Below are 20,396 nucleotides of genomic sequence, written 5' to 3'. Positions count from 1 at the left end.
CCTGAGCCCCCTCGTACACCCTACACCCCTCCTGTGCCCCAACCCCTTGCCCTGAGCCCCTTCCTGCACACCACAGCCCCTCCCACACCCCAACCCCCTGCTCCAGCCCTACATAGAGGGCCCTCCATGCAATTTCCCCACCCAGTTGTGGCCCTTGGGCCAAAAAGTTTGCCCACCCCTGGGTTAAAGAAAGCCTTTAGGGTGAAATATTTATCTTCATTGCAAAAAATGTCAAGAGTTAATGTACAGAATTTTTTTAAGACACCATTGTTCAAGACTTTGTGGCAGACAGCTGCATAATGAAATAATCCTATTTGAACTAGAGGAAGCAATGGTAAAATTTGTTTTGTGGGACCTTTGATGAAATATTGCAAATTAAAATGCCTTTTTAAAAAAGGTTTAGAAAGCTGTAAGTTGCAACTCCAGTACTAGAATTTCATCTAATTTGGTTAAATTCTCTGTTGACATAACTCCATTGACTTTACTGGAGTTATGCAAGAGCATAATTTGTGTCTATCACTGTCAATTTTTCCAAAGAACTCAACACCCCATATGCAATCGCACCAAGAATATTTGGGTAGTACCAGAAAGTACCTCCTGTTTTTATCATAACAGTATCCTTACTCTGTCATTTCCTATTAGCCCAGTAAAGTATTTGCGAGTCTACCAGAATTACAAACTAACCACACACTATGTTACTCATGTTATGTTCCCACAGTTATGTTCTTTATTAGCACTTTCATGTTCTCATGACACAGCTAAAATCCAGAGCTTCTTAAGTAATGTACTATACAAATGGAGACAGTTCTGCTGACAAGGAACCCTCCCAACATTATAGCTCCCAAAATAAGTTTACAATGCTAAGCAAGAGAGAAATAATAGCAATAAACTATAAATCAAAATAATTCAAAACAGCAACAAACTAGAAAAGGGAGAAGCGTTCATGTTCTGAGAAGAAAATGTCTAGATAAGAACAAAATTACCCTATTCTCATATATAGTTTCTGCCTAAGTCAAGAGGTACTACTGGAAATGACATCCAGATACTGAAAATGTATTTTTCTGTGCTTAGTTTAGGATATAGCCATAGGATAGAGATTACTTATGTGGAATGGAGAGATGAATTTTATAGTGAATCTAAATCCATGAAGAGTACAACTTTTTCTTGATAAAGCTGAAAAATGGCTTTGAGACAGAGAGGCCAAAAAGTTCCTCAGTCCTCTTAGCAGGGCCGGATCCAGACACCAGCGAAGGAAGCAGGTGCCTGGGGCGGTCAATAGAAAGAGGCAGCAGTATGTCCATTGTCGGGGCGGCACATCCGGATCGGCGGCGGCACTTCGGTGGCAGCTCCATCAGCCCATTCCGGGTCGGCGGCGGGACCTTCACTCACTGTCTTCCACTTCAGTGGCAGCTCAATTGGGTTTGGGGCGCTTTTTTCCCCTGCCGCAGCAAAAAAGCTGGAGCCAGCACAGCCTCTTAGCAGCAGTGATAGACTTGAGAAAGGTCACTCTCACTGATACAAAGTGATGTTATCTCATGAGATTAAAAAAAAGGGGATTTCATATGGGTATAGACCAACTAAATTCAAGTTCCAGCTCATCATAGATTGTCAGATAGCAAGTCAAAGTCTGGTGATTGCCTGAGGAAAATCTTGCACTGTGGTTATCACAGACTAGTTTCCCTTGCCATTGTAAGACCTTGGTAACCCTTAACATTGTGATATGGACCTGGAGAGAGATCAGGTCCAGACCCTTGTGAAGTCATCCAGATTAAATTTTAGATAGAAAGGGAGACTAGGAGTTGGTGTTTAAACTAGTAAAGAGTTTTTAAATACATGAAGAATACTAGAAACAGATCTTGACTGCACAAGACTGTCTGCCGATAGAGATGAGTAGCCAAAACCCAAACATTTTAGCCTTCCACAGTGTCTGTTTCACCAATGAAAATATCCCTGGGTCAGAACACAAGATTGGCCCCTGAAACAGAAGGACCTTGTGTGACTGACTGACAATATCCTGTAATATCACAAATGAAATTTACTGAATTAAGTTAAACCTTATTGAATTGGGTTTGATGCCTTAGGGGTCAATCATATTGAAAACAAAATTGTTTGTGTGTTATTGGAGGACTGCACTAATATAAGGTCTTCACTAATGTAAATGTTAGGAACTTCAAAGGACTTTTTGGGACAATGTGTATAAAGTGGATTTCCTAGGAAGTACCTGGGGGATAAGGTGAATGCAAATGATCCATTTCAAATCCACCCTTTAGAAGCTATGTCCTGGGGAAGAAATCCGATTGTCTACTAATTACCTGCTCCTGGAGTTACCCCTGAACTGTGTAAAGGGTGAACTAAACATGTTATGAGTGTGCTAGTTCTAAGCTGAGCCTGTGGTGAACTTGTGACCACAAAGGAAACCCAAAGGACTGCTATTGACAGAGCCCATGCTGGAGTTGGGGTGATGTCTAATTAGCACGCGTGTAGGTTCTTTTATTGTTTTTAATGTTTTCTCAGTAACGCTTTTTACCTTAAGAATAAATTAGGTTTGCACAGGAAGTGCTATGTGGTACCAGCTGGTGTCCTTGGGCAACCTTTCTGTGCTGCGAATAACACAATGAAAGCTGGGAACTGCGCAGCCTGGAAATGCCCCAGTCAGACACACCAGTCTCCACCCACAAAAGGCAACACGGCTGGGGTGCTGGAAGCCCAAGAGTGGGTGCATTTGCTGGACCACTGAACAGAAACACAGGTGCAGTGCCAGTTGCCCTGAACTGTGACATCTTGCATGTGGGCAGTATCCATGTAAACAGAAGTATCTCTCTACTATATGGTAAACCATGTCCTGCTAGGCTAATATGGAGCTATGAGCACTATGAAGTTTGTCATTCTGATTTTTATGGCTACCTTGGAAAGGACAGAGACAAGGCATAAAGGGCCTGATGCTCAATTACAGGAAGGGCCATTTACAACTGCCATTCCAGTGTAAATAAGAATCAGGCCTCAAATAGAGTTCTGACACTCAAAGGAGAATGCATCCACCTTGCATGTCTTGTTTTCCAGGTGTCTAAAGCAGAGGAAGCTTATTGTTGATGAAAGATGGAAAGAGGCCAAGCACCTGGCATTCCCATTTGAAAAGACAAAGTGCAAAACTTGTTGATTATTTTTACATTCACCCAGAGATATTCATGAGTTTTCTTGTCATCTTAGGTATAAGGAGCCAAATTCACTCAATGGCATTACACAATGTCTCTGACCAGGAAGTTGGAACTGTCAGATTATTGTCTCCATGCAGTGAAGAATTTGCAGGGCTTTTGACTTAAGAGGGACTCTGTTCCTCTTCGCTTCTTTATGTAAGTGAGGAATGTTGTCACTCTGTATTAACAGAGAGTTGGATTCAGAAGCATTGTGAACATCCTAAGGGCACTTCCTGTGACTGAGTTCCAGTCAGTTACTACTGTGCCGCTCTTGTGAGGACCATTAGCTCTGATGTGTGGTGGTTCACATAAGCTCCACAAACCTGACGGGAGTCTATTATGATTTGGGTTAGTACTGGTTCAGTCAGTCATCTTCCACCTGATACTCATGTTGAGAGCCCACCACTTTATGAATCATGAATCTCTGGGGAAGAGCAGTCCAGGAATTAATTGCATCTTGGTAATCCTAGACAAAAGGGGAAGAAGAATAAGAAGAAGGTGGATGACAGCTCATTGTATACAGCCATTAGAATAGTTTGTTGGAGGATCGACAAATAGTAATGTTTCTGTGGGAAGGAATAGATATTTGGCCAGAAACTTGATCCTGGATACTTCCTTTTGAGAAAAGACGCCATGTATAGGGCTATGCAGAACCTGGAACATAGGTCACAAGAGATCTTATCCCTATTCATCACAAATCCACAAGTCTAAAAAAGAAGGGGAGGCCTGAAATGTGATACTTTGATTAATGGTGTTTAACTTAGTCTCCCATGTATTTTTTGTGAAACACCTGACACACTAATGCAGGGGTAGGCAACCTATGGCACGCGTGCCGAAGGTGGCAGGCAAGCTGATTTTCAGTGGCACTCACACTGCCTGGGTCCTGGCCACCGGTCCAGGGAGCTCTGTATTTTAATTTAATTTTAAATGAAGCTTCTTAAACATTTTAAAAACCTTATTTACTTTACATACAACAATAGTTTAGTTATATACATAGACTTACAGAAAGAGACCTTCTAAAAGCGTTAAAATGTATTATTGGCATGCGAAACCTTAAATTAGAGTGACTAAATGAAGACTCGGCACACCACTTCTGAAAGGTTGCCAACCTCTGCACTAATGGGTGCTTAAACAATAATGTTGTCCAAATAATGGAAGACATGGAGTCCTTCTTCTCTCATAGAAACCACCATCGCTGACAATGAGCATGGAGAACATACATGAGGCTGATGAAAGATCAAATGGCAAGGCAGCAGATTGGCAGCAAAGACAATCCATTGAGAAGCAGAGGATTCTGAAGTGTACCAGTGAGAGGGCAGGGCACAGGAAGATACAAATCCATGAAGTCAACTGAACACAGAAAATATTCCATCCCACAAGAAATCTCTATTTATAGCATAGGGAGTTTTCCCACATGGAAGAACCTGGTTCATTGGACATATAAAGGAGACATCATATCCCGAAATGGTCAAATACCCTATTCTTCATTGGAACTAGGAAGAACCAAATACAGATCCCTGAAACCTTCTCCTAAATTGGGGTGCAGATGATAGCTCTCATACAGCATAGTTTCTGTGTTTATTCACAAATACTGTATCTTGTGTTTTGAACTATTCTCATAAAAAGGAAGAGAATATTTGTAGGGGTGTTAAGTTTGTTAGGTGATCTCATTTCATGTTTTCAAAGTTCCTTATTCATCAAAGGATCTTAGGAAAAATTGCTTTTGGAAAGTCAGTTCTTCCTCAAAGCTTGTGTCAATGAACCAAGTTTTCAGAACCAATGTCTGAATGGTCATCTACACCCATGAACACTGCTCCAACCACTTCAACATTCCTTCTAGCATTCTCATTGCTCTGAGCCCCTCTCATGCCCTCACTGTACTGAGCCCATTTCTTCCCCCCCCCCTACACACACACACCAGCTCCACCCTCCTCCTCCTTCCCATTCCATGCACCTGTTAACATGGAGAGACCATGAGGAGAAGGGAAGGTGGTGTGGTTGTGAAGAATGCATGTACCAGTTGGAGGCAGAAAAGGAAAGGAAAGTAGAGATACGGTGTCCCTGTCTGGGCAGAGTGTATGAGGAAGGGGCTCTGTGCATTCATCTGAAGTATAGGAGGCTCAGAAAGGTGTGAAGTGGACCATTCATCTCAATAAGATGTTCTCAGCTGAATGAGAATACACCATAGAGATGAATACGCTCTGGAATGATAACTCTGAGATGTGTGAACTGCTCCACTCATCTCACCCCCACCCTATTGCTGCAGTTTCAGCACTTGTGCGCAGCACACAAATCACTTAAGTAGAGGATTCAACCTCACTGTCCTTGGGATAGCACTTACACCCTTAAACCACTAAGGGAGTACACCGATCAGTGTGTGTCACTCACTAAAGTTTCAGAGCAAGCAACAGCTCACACAGATGTTTTAAGCAGAGGTAGTAAATGTTTTGTAGTGCAATAATATTTGAAATAGTTCTAAACTGGTCCTTAGTCGCATTTAATAGCTGATCTCAGGGACAGTCCATGCTATAAACTAAATGAAATGAAATAAATGAATCCCAAACTAAATTTAGGATTTTCCCTTAGTCTACATCAAAAAAGTTGTAAGAATCTGGAAGTGTTATAAGCAGTTCATTTTAGGGGGGCTGACTCAACAAGTCACTTTTCTTTAATCATACTCAGTCCCACTGTTCAGGAAATGGTTGAGGAGCACAAGTCATGATTACATTACCCTAACTGCTTCCTAGAGTCTCATCTTTCCTCTATTTAATTAATGCTAATTTTCTTGACAATATTTCTCAAGTAAAATCAGAATCTGTGTGTGGATTTTAGAACACTTTGAAATACCAACTGTTAAAGCAGATTTTGGGCAGGGAGCATGAACAACATACATTCTCCATCAAGGGAAGGATGTAAACTCAGAGTAACTGGGTGTTGCTCAGGTTCAATGGGCACTGCATGTTGCCTTGAGCCACGTTGCTACTCTGACATTGGGCTGCCTGCAAAGCCTCTGACTTGCAACAGATCCCTAATTTTGATGCACATGTGCATTTCACTTTCTGCGGCATGTCAGTTAGCTTGAACCAACCTGCAGTTACAATTTAACCCTCAATATCTTACTCAATATTGCTTCTTCAAAAGGGCAGTGGGTGCCATGAACTCACTGAAATGAATCTTGAGCATGTGATATCAGGTTGGAGAGGATTAAAACTATAATTTGAGCCACGGATAGATAGATTACACACAAAAAACACTACTTTAAAGATAAAAAAACATTAAGATGCAAACTCAAGCACTCAAAAGTAGGAAATGCCAGAATTAGGATTCACTGTGCAACCTTAACTCACCCTCCTTGCATTATGATACCATAATTAATTACATGATCACATACTATTTTTATCCATTCAGTGTACAGGATGGATGGTGCTTGATATTTTTGTTTTCTCCTCATTATTAATGCCTTATTTACAATATACAATTCAAACCCTGCTCTCAAGATAGACATATTAAACTTCCTCATGAGTTTTCCTATGGTGCTCATCACAATAGTATCTGAGTGCTTCACAAACGTTAATCTATTTTCACACTTCTGTGAGGTGAGGCAGTGATATTTATTCCCATTTTACAGATGAGGAGCTGAGGGACAGAGAGATTAAGATCAAAAGTTTTCACTAATTTTGGGTGCCTAATTTGATATGCCTAGGAACTGATTTTTCAGTCATTTTCTTTGATTCCCATCCATCAGTTCAGCAGCTACGATGGGGCTGAATGAAGTCTTTCCACCACTTTCCATCTGGTACCAGCTTCACAGCTTCATTTATCTTGAAATTGTTTTGCTTTATGTTCATTCCTCACGATGTCAATTGATGCATCCTTGGTCTTCTTCTAGTTCTTTGCCCTCTGGTATTTATTGTCATGCATGGTATCCTTTTTAAGTCCATTCCTGACACATGTCCAAATCATCATAGTTGTCTTTCTTGATTTTCTGTAACGGTGTTGTTTGTTGCCCTACCCATTTTTTTTTAAATCAACTTCATGTTTTATTTTCTGCAGTCTTGGAACTCTTGATATTGGCCTCAGCAAATATCTTTCATACATGGACTTTCCTCACACCAGTATTCCGACCCATACAGCAGTACAGGCACAACAGTTGTCTCATACATGCTGATTTTCATTTTAATCAAAATGTCTTTAGCCTTCCAGATTTTGCAGGGTTTTTTTGAATGCCATAGCAGCTAGTCTGATTCTTCTTTTTGTCATTTTCACAATTCCCATTCTTCAATACTAGTCCTCCAAGGTAAAACAAATTTTCCCACTTGTTCTAGTTCTTTGTCTTCGACTTTAATCTTTACCTCTTCCTCCTGTCTTGCAATTGCCATAAATTTTGTCTTCTCCAGGCTGATCTTCAGTCTGAATTTTCTGATTTCTTGGTCTATTTTGTCAGTTATTCTCTGTAAATCCTCCTTGGTCAATGCTATGAGGCCAGTATCATTTGCAAACCTAAAGTTATTTACTGTCCCCCCACATAACATGACTCCTCCCATTTCATCTCTGAGTGTTACTGCAATTACTGCTTCCAGTACCAAGTTGAACAAAGCTGGTAATAGCGTGAATCCTTGTCTCACTCCTACAGTCATCCTGAACCATTCCATCAGCTTCTTGTCTATTCTCACTGCTCTCAGCAACTTGCTATAGATATTCTCTATCAGCTTGATTAATTTCTTGGGGTGCCAAACATTCTCAGAACTTGCCATAGCCCTTTCTGCCAGATGCTATCAAAAGCCTTTATGAAGTCTATAAAATGGTTATAAAAGGTTTGGTTGTGTTCGATGTACTTCTGATACCTGTTTTATCATAAATACTGATCTACTGTAACAGACCCTGTTCTAAATCTAGCTTGCTCCTCTGCAAGCACCAATTTCATATCCTTTTCATTCTCTGCAATGTGTTGCCAAATGATTTTCTGGGCACACACAATAAGCTAATTCCTCTGTATAAAAAAGTCATCTTTTTTTATACAGTCATACACACACACACACACACACACACACACACACACAGAGTACTATTATCACTTTTCCCCATTCACTAATTTAATAGCTTTTCTCCTCAATTATTTTTGCATAAGGATCGAACGAAAGAGGATTTTTCAGAGTATTTAGCATAATACAGTACTTTATATGTTTAATGCACCGCTCCCGTTAACTTCAGTTGTAGCAGTAAGTGATCAGCACTTCTACAAATCAGATCCCAGCGTGATCATGTAATTAAAGATCATCATAATGTATATACAATGGGGCTGAATTTAAGGTTGCACGGGCAGTATTTATTCTGGCATTTCCTAACTTTTCAAGATTTGACTATTCAATCTTAATTTTGTTTTTTTCAATTTCCTTTGTGTGGGTGTCTTTAATTTCCTAGGTTTTAAAAAAAGCTGACTGGAAACACAGAAATCCCACCTTGTGTCATCATACTACATCTTGGTCAACAGCAAGGTTAGAACCTTTAGATTAATCACACAAACCTCAGCTACTTGAGCTAACCGAGTAACTGATAGCAATAGTATGTTTTCCTCCTCTATTTGGAGCAGCACTAGAGGGAAGATGAGACACTCACTTTACCAGTGGGTTTCACAGCTACTTGCAGACAGCAAAGGAATGGAGAGACTCGGGAATCTTGGGTTCTATTCCAAGATCTGTAGGGGTATGAGCCCTAGTGGGCTAGGCTCCCTACTCTCAGTTACAGCCCCACCCTGTCCTGAAGCAACTAGAAGCAGCCATTACTGGGAAAGGTCTGGCTTTGCCCCTGTAGCACATAGACTTATAGACTTTAAGGCCAGAAGGGACCATCATGATCATCTAGTCTGACCGCCTGCACATTGCAGGCAAGAGAGCCTAACCACGCCTGTAAAAGATCCATAATCTCTGGCTGAGTTACTGAAGTCCTCAAATAATGATTTAAAGACTTCAAGTTACAGAGAATTCATCATTTACTCTAGTTTAAACCATGCTGTATAAAAAGGCAAAAAGTTCCCTGGGTCTCTGCCAATGTTCCCCCTAATTTTTTCTATCCATGTGCAGAATGAATTTTGTTGTGTGCACCAATATTGAGGTAATGTACAGATGTGTGCCACCAGTAGACACAAAAAACCTAGATATAATATATATTTTTAAAAAGTTACCATAGGGATAATTACTCCAGGCAAGACAAGTTAGGCATTTTAGAACTCACTACTCAAAGAATTATATTTAAGTGAAAGAGAGGGGAAAAAATTATGAAATGCACAGACCAGTCAGAAAACTAAAATAGCAGCACTTTGAAAGAATAAAATTACAGAGAATATATGTGCATTGCAGGAAGTATCATGAAGTAATAACAATAATACAAGTAAAGAAAAAATAGCAAATATGGCAGGCGACCAGCTTGGCTTAACAGTGAAATCTCTGGTGAGCTTAAATCAAAAAGGAAGCCTACAAGAATTGGAAATTTGGAAAGATGACTAGGGAGGAGTATAAAAATATTGCACAGGTGTAATCAGGAAGGCCAAGGCACAGCTGGAGTTGCAGCTAGCAAGGGATGTGAAAGGTAACAAGAAGGGTTTCTACAGATATGTTAGCAACAAGAAGGTGGTCAGGGAAAGTATGGGACCCTTACTGAATGGGGGAGGCAACATCGTGACAGATGATGTGAAAAAAGCTGAAGTACTCAATGCTTTTTTTTGCCTCGGTCTTCACAGACCAGGTCAGCTTCCAGACTGCTGCACTGGGCAACACAGTATGGGGAGGAAGTGAGCAGCCCTCGGTGGTGAAAGAACAGGTTAAGGACTATTTAGAAAAACTGGACATGCACAAGTCCATGGGTCCAGATCTAATGCATCCAAGGGTGCTGAGGGAGTTGACTGTCGTGATTGCAGAGCCATTGGCCATTATCTTTGAAAATCTGTGGTGATCAGGGGAGGTCCCGGGTGATTGGAAAAAGGCAAATACAGTGCCCATATTTAAAAAAGGGAAGAAAGAGAACCCCAGGAACTAGAGACTGGTCCACCTCACTTCATTCCCCGGCAAAATCATCGAGCAGGTCTTCAAGGAATCCATTTTGAAGCACTTGGAGGAGAGGAAGGTGATCAGGAACAGTCAACATGGATTCACCAAGGGCAAGTCATGCCTGACTAACCTGATTGCCTTCTATGATGAGATAACTGGCTATGTGGATATGGAGAAAGCGGTGGATATGATATATCTTGACTTTAGCAAAGCTTTTGATATGGTCTCACAGCACTCTTGCCAGCAAGTTAAAAAAGTATGGATTGGATGAATGGACTACAAGGTGGATAGAAAGATGGCTAGATTGTCGGGCTCAACAGGTAGTGATCAACGGCTCGATGTCTAGTTGGCAGCCGGTATCAAGTGGAGTGCCCCAGGGATCGGTCCTGGGGCCGGGTTCACCATCTTTATTAATGATCTAGATGATGGGATTAATTGCACCTTCAGCAAGTTCGCAGATGACACTAAATTGGGGGGAAGATGTAGATATGCTGGAGGGTAGAGACAGGGTCCAGAGTGACCTAGACAAATTGGAGGATTGGGCCAAAAGAAATCTGATGAGGTTCAACAAGGACAAGTGAAGAGTCCTGCACTTAGAAAGGAAGAATCCCATGCACTGCTACAGGCTGGGGACCGACTTGCTAAGCAGCAGCTCTGCAGAAAAGGACCTGGGGATTACAGTGGACGAGAAGCTGGATATGAGTCAACAGTGTGCCCTTGTTGCCAAGAAGACCAACAGCATATTGGGCTGTATTAGTAGGAGCGTTGCCAGCAGATTGAAGGAAGTGATTATTCCCCTCTATTTGGCACTGGTGAGGCCACACCTGGAGTATTGCGTCCACTTTTGGTCCGCCCACTACAGAAGGGATGTGGACAAATTGGAGAGTCCAACAGAGGGCAACGAAAATGATTAGGGGGCTGGGGCACATGACTTATGAGGAGAGGCTGAGGGAACTGGGGTTATTCAGTCTGCAGAAGAGAAGAGTGAGCGGGGATTTGATAGCAGACTTCAGGTAGCCAACTACCTGAAGGGGGGTTCCAAAAAGGATGGAGCTAGGCTGTTCTCAGTGATGGCAGATGACAAGACAAGAAGCAACGGTCTCAAGTTGCAGTGCGGGAGGTCTAGGTTGGATATTAGGAAACACTATTTTACTAGGAGGGTGGTGAAACACTGGAATGGGTTACCTAGGGAGATGGTGGAATCTCCATCCTTAGAGGTTTTTAAGGGCTGGCTTTACAAAGCCCTGGCTGGGATGATTTAATTGGTGTTGGTCCTGCTCTGAGCAGGGGATTGGACTATATGACCTCCTGAGGTCTCTTCCAACCCTAATATTCTATGATTCTATGTGTTGGGAGGTAAGCGTGTGAGAGACAGAGAGCACGTGCATGAGTGTATGTGTATGAGTGAGAGAGAGACACATACAGAGACAGCGTGTGAATGAGAGACAGTGTGTGTGTGCTGGCTGCTGGAGAAGTATATGAGAGACTATGCACTCTCTCTTTAAGCACAGCGGCACTCACCAGTCTGAAGGCTCATTCAGACCGCAGCAGTCCGGTCTAACTCCCAAACCCTGTCCCCCTCCCACATTCTGCAGAGATGGGGTACATGGTTGGAGGGAGGTGGGGGAAGGGGAGAGACAGAGTGTATATGTGTGTGTGTGTGTGTGTGAGTGTGAGTGTGTGTGTGTGTGTGTGTGTGTGTGTGTGTGTGTGTGAGAGAGAGAGAGAGTGTGTATGTGTGAGTGTGTGAGAGAGAGAGACAGAGAGAGTGTGTGTGTGTGCTGGCTGCTGGGGAAGTGTATGAGAGACAGTGCACTGTCTCTTGAAGCCCAACCTCACTCACAAGTCTGAAGGCTCTTTCAGACCGCAGCAGCCACCAGCAGTTCCATCTACCTCCTGTGCCCTGCCCTTCTCCCCTGCTCTGCAGAGATGGGATACATGGGCAGAAGGAGGCGGGGGGAGAGGGACACCCTGACATCAGTGCCCCCTCCTCCCCACACTGTGCACAGCAAGCAGGAGAGTCCCAGGAGTAGCTGGCCAGGGGCTCCAAGGCAGAGGGCAGGAGCAGTGCGGCAGCAGAGCAGAGGAGTGGAGGGGCATCTGAACACAAGTTGCTGGATGTGCGCAGCTCTATTAATCAAATGCACGGCACTTAACTGACTCTTGTGCAGGCACGCAGCTTAGAGGGAACACTGGTCTCTGCCAATCTGACCTAGGAGAAAATTCCTTATCAACTCTAAATATGGCAAATCAGTTAGACTCTGAGCATGTGGGCAAGACCTACCAGCCAGACACCTGGGAAAGAATTCTCTGGAGTAACTCAGAACTCTCCCCTTCTAGTGTCCCACCACTAGCCATTGAAGATATTTGCTGCTACCAGTCACACATCAGCTACATACCAATCTATGCAGTCTCGTCATAATGTCCCCTCCATAAACTTATCAAGCTTAGTCTTGAGGCCAGTTAGGATTTTTTGTACCCACTGCTCCCCTTGGAAGGCCGTTCCACAACTTCACTCCCCTAAATGGTTAGAAACCTTCACCTAATTTGAAGCCTAAACTTGTTGATGGCCAGTTTATATCCATTTGTTCTTGTGTCCACATTGGCGCTTAACTTAAATAACTCCTCTCCCTCCATGATATTTATCCCTCTGATGTATTTATGGAGACAATCATATCTCCCCTCAGCCTTCTTTTGGTTAAGCTAAACAAGCCAAACTCTTTAATTCTCCTCTCATAAAATAGGTTTTCCATTCCTCTGATCATCCTAGTAACCCTTCTCTGCAACTGTTTCAGTTTAAATTCATTTTTTGTTAAACGTGGGAGCCCAGAACTGCACACACTATTCCAGATGAGGTCTCACCAGTGCCTTGTATAATGGTACTAACACTTCCCTGTCTCTACTGGAAATACCTTGCCTGATGCATCCTAGGACTGTATTAGCCTTTTTCACAGCTGCATCACATTAGCAGCTCACAGTCATCCTGTGGCCAACCAATATATCTAGGTCTTTCTCCTCCTCTGTTGCTTCCAACTGGTAAATCCCCAGCTTATAGCAAAACATCTTGTTGATAGTCCCTTTGCACTATTAAATTTTATCCCATTTCTATTACTCCAGTTTTCAATGTCCTCCAGACCTTCTCATATGATATTCCAATACTCCTCCGTATTGGCAATATCTCCCAACTTTGTGTCATCCGCAAATTTTGTTAGCACACTCCCATTTTTTGTGCTAAGGTCATTAATGAAATTATTCAATAAGATTGGTCTCAAGACCTATTCCTGAGGAACTTCACTAGTAACCTTCCTCCAGCCTGGTAGCCTTTCAGTATGACCCATTGCAGTCTCTCCTTTAACCAATTCCTTATCCACCTTTCAATCCTTATATTAATTCCCATCTTCTCCAATTTAACTGTATCAGATGCCTGACTGAAATCCAGGTAGATTAGATATACTGTATTTCCTTTGTCTAAAAAAACAATTATCTTGTCAAAGAAGGAGATCCATCTACCTTTTGTAAAACCATGTTATATTTTATCCCAATTACTATTTACCTCTATGTCATTAACTACTTTCTCCTTCAACATTCCAAAACCTTGCATACAAGTGAGGTGAAACTAACAGGCCTGTCATCTCCTGGATCATATTTTTTCCCTTTCTTAAAAATAGGATCTCTATTAGTAATTCTCCAGTCATAGGGTCTAACCCCCGAGTTTACAGATTCATTAAAAATCATGGCTATTGGGCTTACAATTTCATGTCCCAGTTCCTTTAATATTCTTGGATGGCGATTATCCAGGCCCCCAGATTTAATCCCATTAAGGTGTGGAAGTTTGACTTCCAACTTGGATGTTGTAATTTCTACTTCCATATCCTTGTTCCCATTAGCCACCCTGCCACGATCCCTAAACTCTTCATTACCCTTATTAAAAACTGAGGCAAAGTATTTGTTGTGGTGTTGGTCCATACCTAGATTATCTGTAATCTCCACCCCATCCTTCAGTGCTTAGAGGTCCCACTTTTTCTTTTCTTGTTTTCTTTTTATTTATATGGCTATCAAATCTTTTACTATTGGTTTTAATTTCCTTTGCAAGATCTAACTCTGCTTGGCTTTTGGCAGTTCTCACTTTATCCTCACACTCCAAGAGGTAGCTCTCCTTGCTGATCTATCCCATCTTCCATTCTTGTAGGCCTTCTGCTTTCTCTTAATCACTGTTTGAGATGCTTGCTCATCCAACTTGGTCTGCAATCCTTCCCTACAGTCACAGTCCAATCACAAGTAGGAGCTGAGAACATATGGAGCATGCTCAGTCACTCTGTAGGGGTTGTGTAAGTGCAGTGTGGTCAACACTAGGAATTGTGAGAGGTTTGAGCAAGCTCAATGAGGATGGAATCTTTGGAGATTTTAGCTGATAGAATCAAAGAAGTCTCTACCGAGCTTGAACAAACTACAATTTGTCAAAGGCTTATAACCCGGCCAGATTTGGGACTGAATCCACATCTCCATTGCAGACACATCCCTGACAGAAAGGCATGGGGGCACTAGAGCTGTTCAAAGAAAAGCTCACTAGAATTTAACATGGCCAAAACATGTTTTTCCATAGTCTCATTCTTGAAATGACTGAACATCAACCAGTCACTGCCTATACTATCTTTGGTTTTCTGCCTCTAGGATGCCACCATCCTCAACACCACCCTGTGGGAGCTTTCTGAAAGAAAAGAACATAGGTAATCAACTGCACCTTCATTTACTCCCACTAGGATCAATTGTCAAGGCAATAATATATCATGATCAACGGCACCACAGGCAACTGACAGACCTAAAAATATGTATGAATATCTCATCTTCACCTATGGCTAAGAAGGGATCAACCATCAGGATAACCCAGTGCTGTACCCATGCCAAACAAAGGTCTGAACTCAAAACTGAGAATAAACTAGGAGATCTGAAACACCTAATTAAGATATTGTGAGATGTCTCATCACAACTTCCTCAATAATCTTAACCAATAATGGAAAATTTGAAACAGGACAAAAAGCATCCAGACTGTCAAATTCAAGTGGTTGTTTCTTATCCAGAGGTTGCACCAATGTTTCCTTAAGGACAGTTGGCACCCTGCTCTCCCTGCTACAAGCACTGACAATCTCCATTAGCAACAGACTTAGTATTTCCCCAACAGCCTTCACCAACCAGAAAGAATATTACTCCAAAGCTGAGGTATAAAATTCTGTCAACACTTCTAGCAACATCGGCTAAAGCCCTAGCAGAGAAGTTTTGTTTCCTCAAGATATTGTTCTTCCATCACAAAGGCAAATAGTTTGGTTCAAATCAGTGTGCTTTTATCTGGAAAACAAAAATAAATGCCCTTCTCAGTAGAAGGGACTCAAATCAAACATCATTACCCCTTTATTCTTTTCAGCCACCCTGAATCCTGAGTAGGGCCAACTGTCCTTCCAAGTGGAAGAGGGTGTTAAAATAAAATAGTAGTCTCTGTCCTCTGAAGATACCAAAAAAATTCTGAATGAGAGAGTGATACATACACCACACTTTCACAGTCAGTATCTTCGTATAACTGACTAAAAAGCAGTACAAAAGTTGAATTAGTGTCCTAAAGGAACAGATTTAGGAACAGATTGATTTAGTTAGGGTTGGTCCTGCTTTGAGCAGGGGGTTGGACTAGATGACCTCCTGAGGTCTCTTCCAATGCTAATCTTCTATGATTCTAAGATGGTAGACAGTGTTGGATCATCAAATTAAATTACCATTTCTGCTATACTAATAGTTACAAATTAATGTTTTTGCACATGCCCCTACACAAATGACATCAGCCTTCAAAGACATTAACCCTATTTACATAACCATTAAGGCGGGCATCCATTAAAAAAAACAACCAACCCTACATAACTCATTTCTTTAAAGACATTAGAAAAACTTTTTACTAATTTTCAGTAGGAAATAGTTTTAAACTATGTTAATAACACTTAAGAATACAAAGTTAAACATAAAACGTATAACCAACAATGCAAAATCACAAGCACCAGGACCACTGGTTAGCAGTTGGATTATCTCCAGTGTTGTACAAGACTAAAATTCATACCTGCACCCGGAATGATTGCCAGCTTTGTTTCAACTAGACCCATTTTAGCAGAAGAGGCTTGAAAAGAAGCATAAAATGTAATGAGTTCTTGATATAATCTACACTAAATAATAATTTGAAAAAGTTTATACAAAAGAAGATTCTTTACAACAATCTGTTAATTTATTAAACTTGTCTTCCAGACAACAAACCATCACTTAAAAAAGCATTTGCCTATGAATATACAGAAAGACACAAATTGATCTGCATTTATTAAAAGAACCAAGAAGCTATTCCTGTCAAGACAGGCTCTGTACCTCATTAATTTTCACACAGGAAGATTGCTGATGCAAGTAAGTTATTTAGATCCAATAATGCACAGAATTATTTGTACATTTTAAAGCACTAAAAGAAAGTGGCAATGTTATTATTTAACAACTTGAATTGGTGGGGAAGTCTGTTTCTGATGATTATGAATTCTTTAGCTGACTGACTACTCCCTCAGGGTCAAATAGCTTAATATACTATGAGTATGCTGGCAACTGCTCAACAGCAGGTTTCCATTTACTTTCCAACAAATGGTTTTGCAGTTCTGACAGCTGGATAGATCAAGGTTCCTCTTTTCATGTGCTGTTGTCACTTTTATTTTATAAGAGCTTAATTACTTATTTAATAATACACTCACAAACTAGTTTGGCCTATTTCCTGCAACCTGTTTGTATAGTAGCAAATTTTGACGACAAGAGCACTTTAATTATAAAAAAAATTCTCAGTCTCTGCCCTAGCCTTCTGGGATCACTGTTAATGCTATAGTGAAGACTGCTAACGATAAAATGAAGATCATAAGAATAAATTAAAACAGGCAACAAAAATGGTCTAGCTATCAACAGTAAGTGGTATGAAATTAAACATCAGCAATTATTTCAGTCAAGTTTCTGCTAAATCACATAGAAATAATTGAGCATAAGCAATGTCAGAATATAAAACCAGTTTTATAAGGACTGTTGCCAAGGCAAGGATTAGTCAAGCCTTCTGTAATGCTAATAATCTCCTGTTCATTTAATAGGATTCAGTCTTACCTGCCACTCTTATGTCACAGGCTAACGCCAGTTCTAGGCCACCACCTAATGCAGTCCCATCTATTGCAGCAATTGTTGGTACTGGAAGATTAGCTGAAAAAGAAAGTATCAGTTAATACCTGCTCACAATGAACATTTGTGAGTCATTCCTGTATTATCTCTTGTTCATATTACAATCAGACGAGGAAAAACAATAACATATCTTCTTCATGCCGATCTTAAAATCAATTGTTCAGAATGATTGTTCAGTGAACACGACACTCAATCTTTCTGCAACCAAATTGTGTTGCAAATTTTCCCTTCAGCAGCTAGTCAGTTCTGCCCTTAATTTAGATTGTAAATTCTGAAGGCAGTCCATGGCATTACAGAAATAACAAAACATTTAAAATTCCAGTACATGTAGACTTGCCAGAGTGCAGTTGAAACATACGTGTAATTAGCAGCAACTGTAACCAGGTTAGAGCTGGCAGATCTGTGCATCTGAGCATTGCCAAGTATGGTATCCCCATAACATGATGGGTCTTTTCCAATGTACTTGACCATGTGGGAGTAGCTACTAGATGGCTGAGTAGGGTGAAGTGCGGGAAGGAATTCTCAGTCTGGTGATACCAATCTCGCCAAACATATCTAACAGGTTGTATGGTCACCAGGGAACTGTGAAATCATGATATTGTTTGCATATCATTTTTATTATAAAATAGTCTTACATATATAATTGTGATAAAAATATAAGCATCCATCCTCATCTTTATTGATTTTAGGTTCTTTCCTTTCATGTTCACAGTGAACTAAATGAAGACTGAAGGAGAACATTATTCCAGGGTTTCCTACTTTCTTCAATGTGTGGATCACAACTCAGAGAGATAGTTGAGAAGACAACCTCTGACCAGCTCCCCTCCTATTCATGAGTGCATAAAATCCCTTTGGAAAATACAGCAATTGGTTACAGAGAAAAGTAGTATTGGGAAACTAATTCATTTGTAGGTGTCTTTACTGCAAAAACAACAAAAACAAAAAGGAAAGCCAGCATAATTTGGACAGCCAGCCGTCTTTAGACCACCAATAAGCAGTCCATAGATCACCTCTAGTTCAGGACTGAGCATTTTGAAAGTTCTGCACTAGTCTATACTACACTTATGCTATTACAGCAATATGGTAAAGAATTAAATTGATTGGTTGGAATTATCTGTAAGTAGTCTTTTACTGCCAATAAAAACTGGTGTCAGTAAAGCACCCTAAAAAATATTTGTCACTCCAGGCATCAGAAGTTACTTGCAAGGCTCCAGAATAGCTAGTACACACCCCAGCTACCAGATAGCATATAGGGAGTAAAGGATCAGGAACTAGACCTACCCAGCTCCTATCTTTGTTCGTCCACTTTTCCCATATATTGTATGTGAAGATAGGAAGAATAGACTGCTCCAACTCCCTTCAGGACCTGAGCTGGCAGCATGATAATCAGGAAACCATATCCATGCCCTCATATACTAAGCTTGACAGAATCTGGCTTCCAAAGTTAAAAGTTGGCATACATCAACTAACAGAGATAGGTAACTGAAAAATAACTCCTGGAGCATTGAAAGCTTAATTGCTAGTAATCACAATTTTTAGTGATTATTACCTACGTTACTCTGCAGGGAATTCTGCACCACTGTGCGTGCACATAATTTATGAGACTCACACATTTTTATTTTTGCGCAGAAAAAGCTTCTGCTGAAAAGTTGCTGCAGTTCCGTCTTTTGCCCACCAGAGGACGCTGTGGCGATAGACCACAGCAGCTGATCCCAGCCAGCTAGGGAAGAGAAAGAGCCCGCAGAGCCTTCTTCACAGTGCCTTTAGGGCCAGGTCAGGAGACCGGGGGCTATGGAGAGACAGACAGTGTAGGGCTGCTGGGGGGGGGGTCAGACAGGGGCTCATAAGGGATAGTGGGGGAGGACAGACTGGGGCAGGAGCTCGATGGGAGAGGAGGCTCTGGACCACAGGGTGAAGGGAGGTGCAGGGCCACATAGGGACGGCAGAGTGGCAGCATAGAGACACATGGAGACAGAGGGAGGTGGTGCAGGAGTGGGTGTCTGAGTGGAGATTGAGTGACACATGGACAGGGGGTGTAAGGACACATGGGGAGTGGGTGTCAAAGTGGGGGTGGAGGGACACATGTGCCTGACTGAATGGGAGAGACTAGGGGTCAGACAGGGTCTGCATGGAGGGAGCTCCCTAACAGTCCTTCCCTGCTCCCACCAAAAAAACATGTTCCATAGTTCCTCCCCATACCCAACAACCCTCCAAGTCCACACCCAGGATCCTTCCCAGCAATTATTTCCCTCTCCCTCAGCTCCTCCATTACCCTTGACTCCCCCGCAGCCTTTGCACTGCTTATGGGGTGTGTGGGAAATATGGTTCTGTATTGTAGTTTAAATGAATTATTGCTCAGAGTTCTGTATTAATATGTCTACTAAGGAATCTATTTGTCAAAAAAACATTTCCTGATTTTTTTTTGTTGTTGTCTGTATTATTACAGACATACTTGCTGACAGGTATTTTGAAATAAAGGACCAAAAATACTTGACACTGGTGTGATTATATTTGAATTTATTTATTATAACAAATAAAATATGCAGAATTTTGCAGAATTTGAAAATATTGTGCACAGATTTTTTTTAATTTTTTGTTGCAGAATTCTCCCAGCTTGACTACTTGGATTCCACACTCTGGAGAGGATAGCAAATAATGACAGCCTCCATGGATAATGTTCTGAGTGCTAATTAAATAGTGACTGCAAGACTGAAAGCTAGGCTGCTTCATCCGGTGGTAAAGTAGATTAGTCATTTAGAATGTTAGTGTTTGGTTTGCACTGTAACTATCACATAAGGAAATGAAGTCTCAGGAGTAGAAAAATATTATAAAATCAACTTGTTTTAAAGAATTACAGCTACAGTTCCTAATAAGCAGTTCTAAAATTCAAAACTCAGCAATAAAAAGCAGCTTGGTTTTCTTTGCTATGTGT

General features: G+C 41.3%; 1 protein-coding gene across 4 annotated transcripts in view; it reads right to left on the bottom strand.

The window, feature by feature from the left end:
- AUH (AU RNA binding methylglutaconyl-CoA hydratase) overlaps nucleotides 1-20,396 on the bottom strand; it is a 193,065-nt gene that overhangs the window by 93,807 nt on the left and 78,862 nt on the right. For 3 of the 4 annotated variants that reach the window (XM_045020787.1, XM_045020789.1, XM_045020788.1), the window contains exons 5-6: nucleotides 17,393-17,485; nucleotides 16,335-16,391 (exon numbers count right to left, since the gene is read on the bottom strand). In XM_045020787.1, the coding sequence (XP_044876722.1) occupies nucleotides 16,335-16,391; nucleotides 17,393-17,485 (150 nt within the window). Of the gene's footprint in view, nucleotides 1-718; nucleotides 3,661-16,334; nucleotides 16,392-17,392; nucleotides 17,486-20,396 lie in introns of those variants that run through there. The other variant, XM_045020790.1, reaches the window with a different exon arrangement.

The sequence above is a fragment of the Mauremys mutica genome, chromosome 6 (genome assembly GCF_020497125.1).
Source record: "Mauremys mutica isolate MM-2020 ecotype Southern chromosome 6, ASM2049712v1, whole genome shotgun sequence".
Taxonomy (NCBI): Eukaryota; Metazoa; Chordata; order Testudines; family Geoemydidae; genus Mauremys; species Mauremys mutica.
The sequence above is the reverse complement of the archived record's forward strand: the minus strand, read 5'-3'. Positions and strand labels throughout refer to the sequence as shown.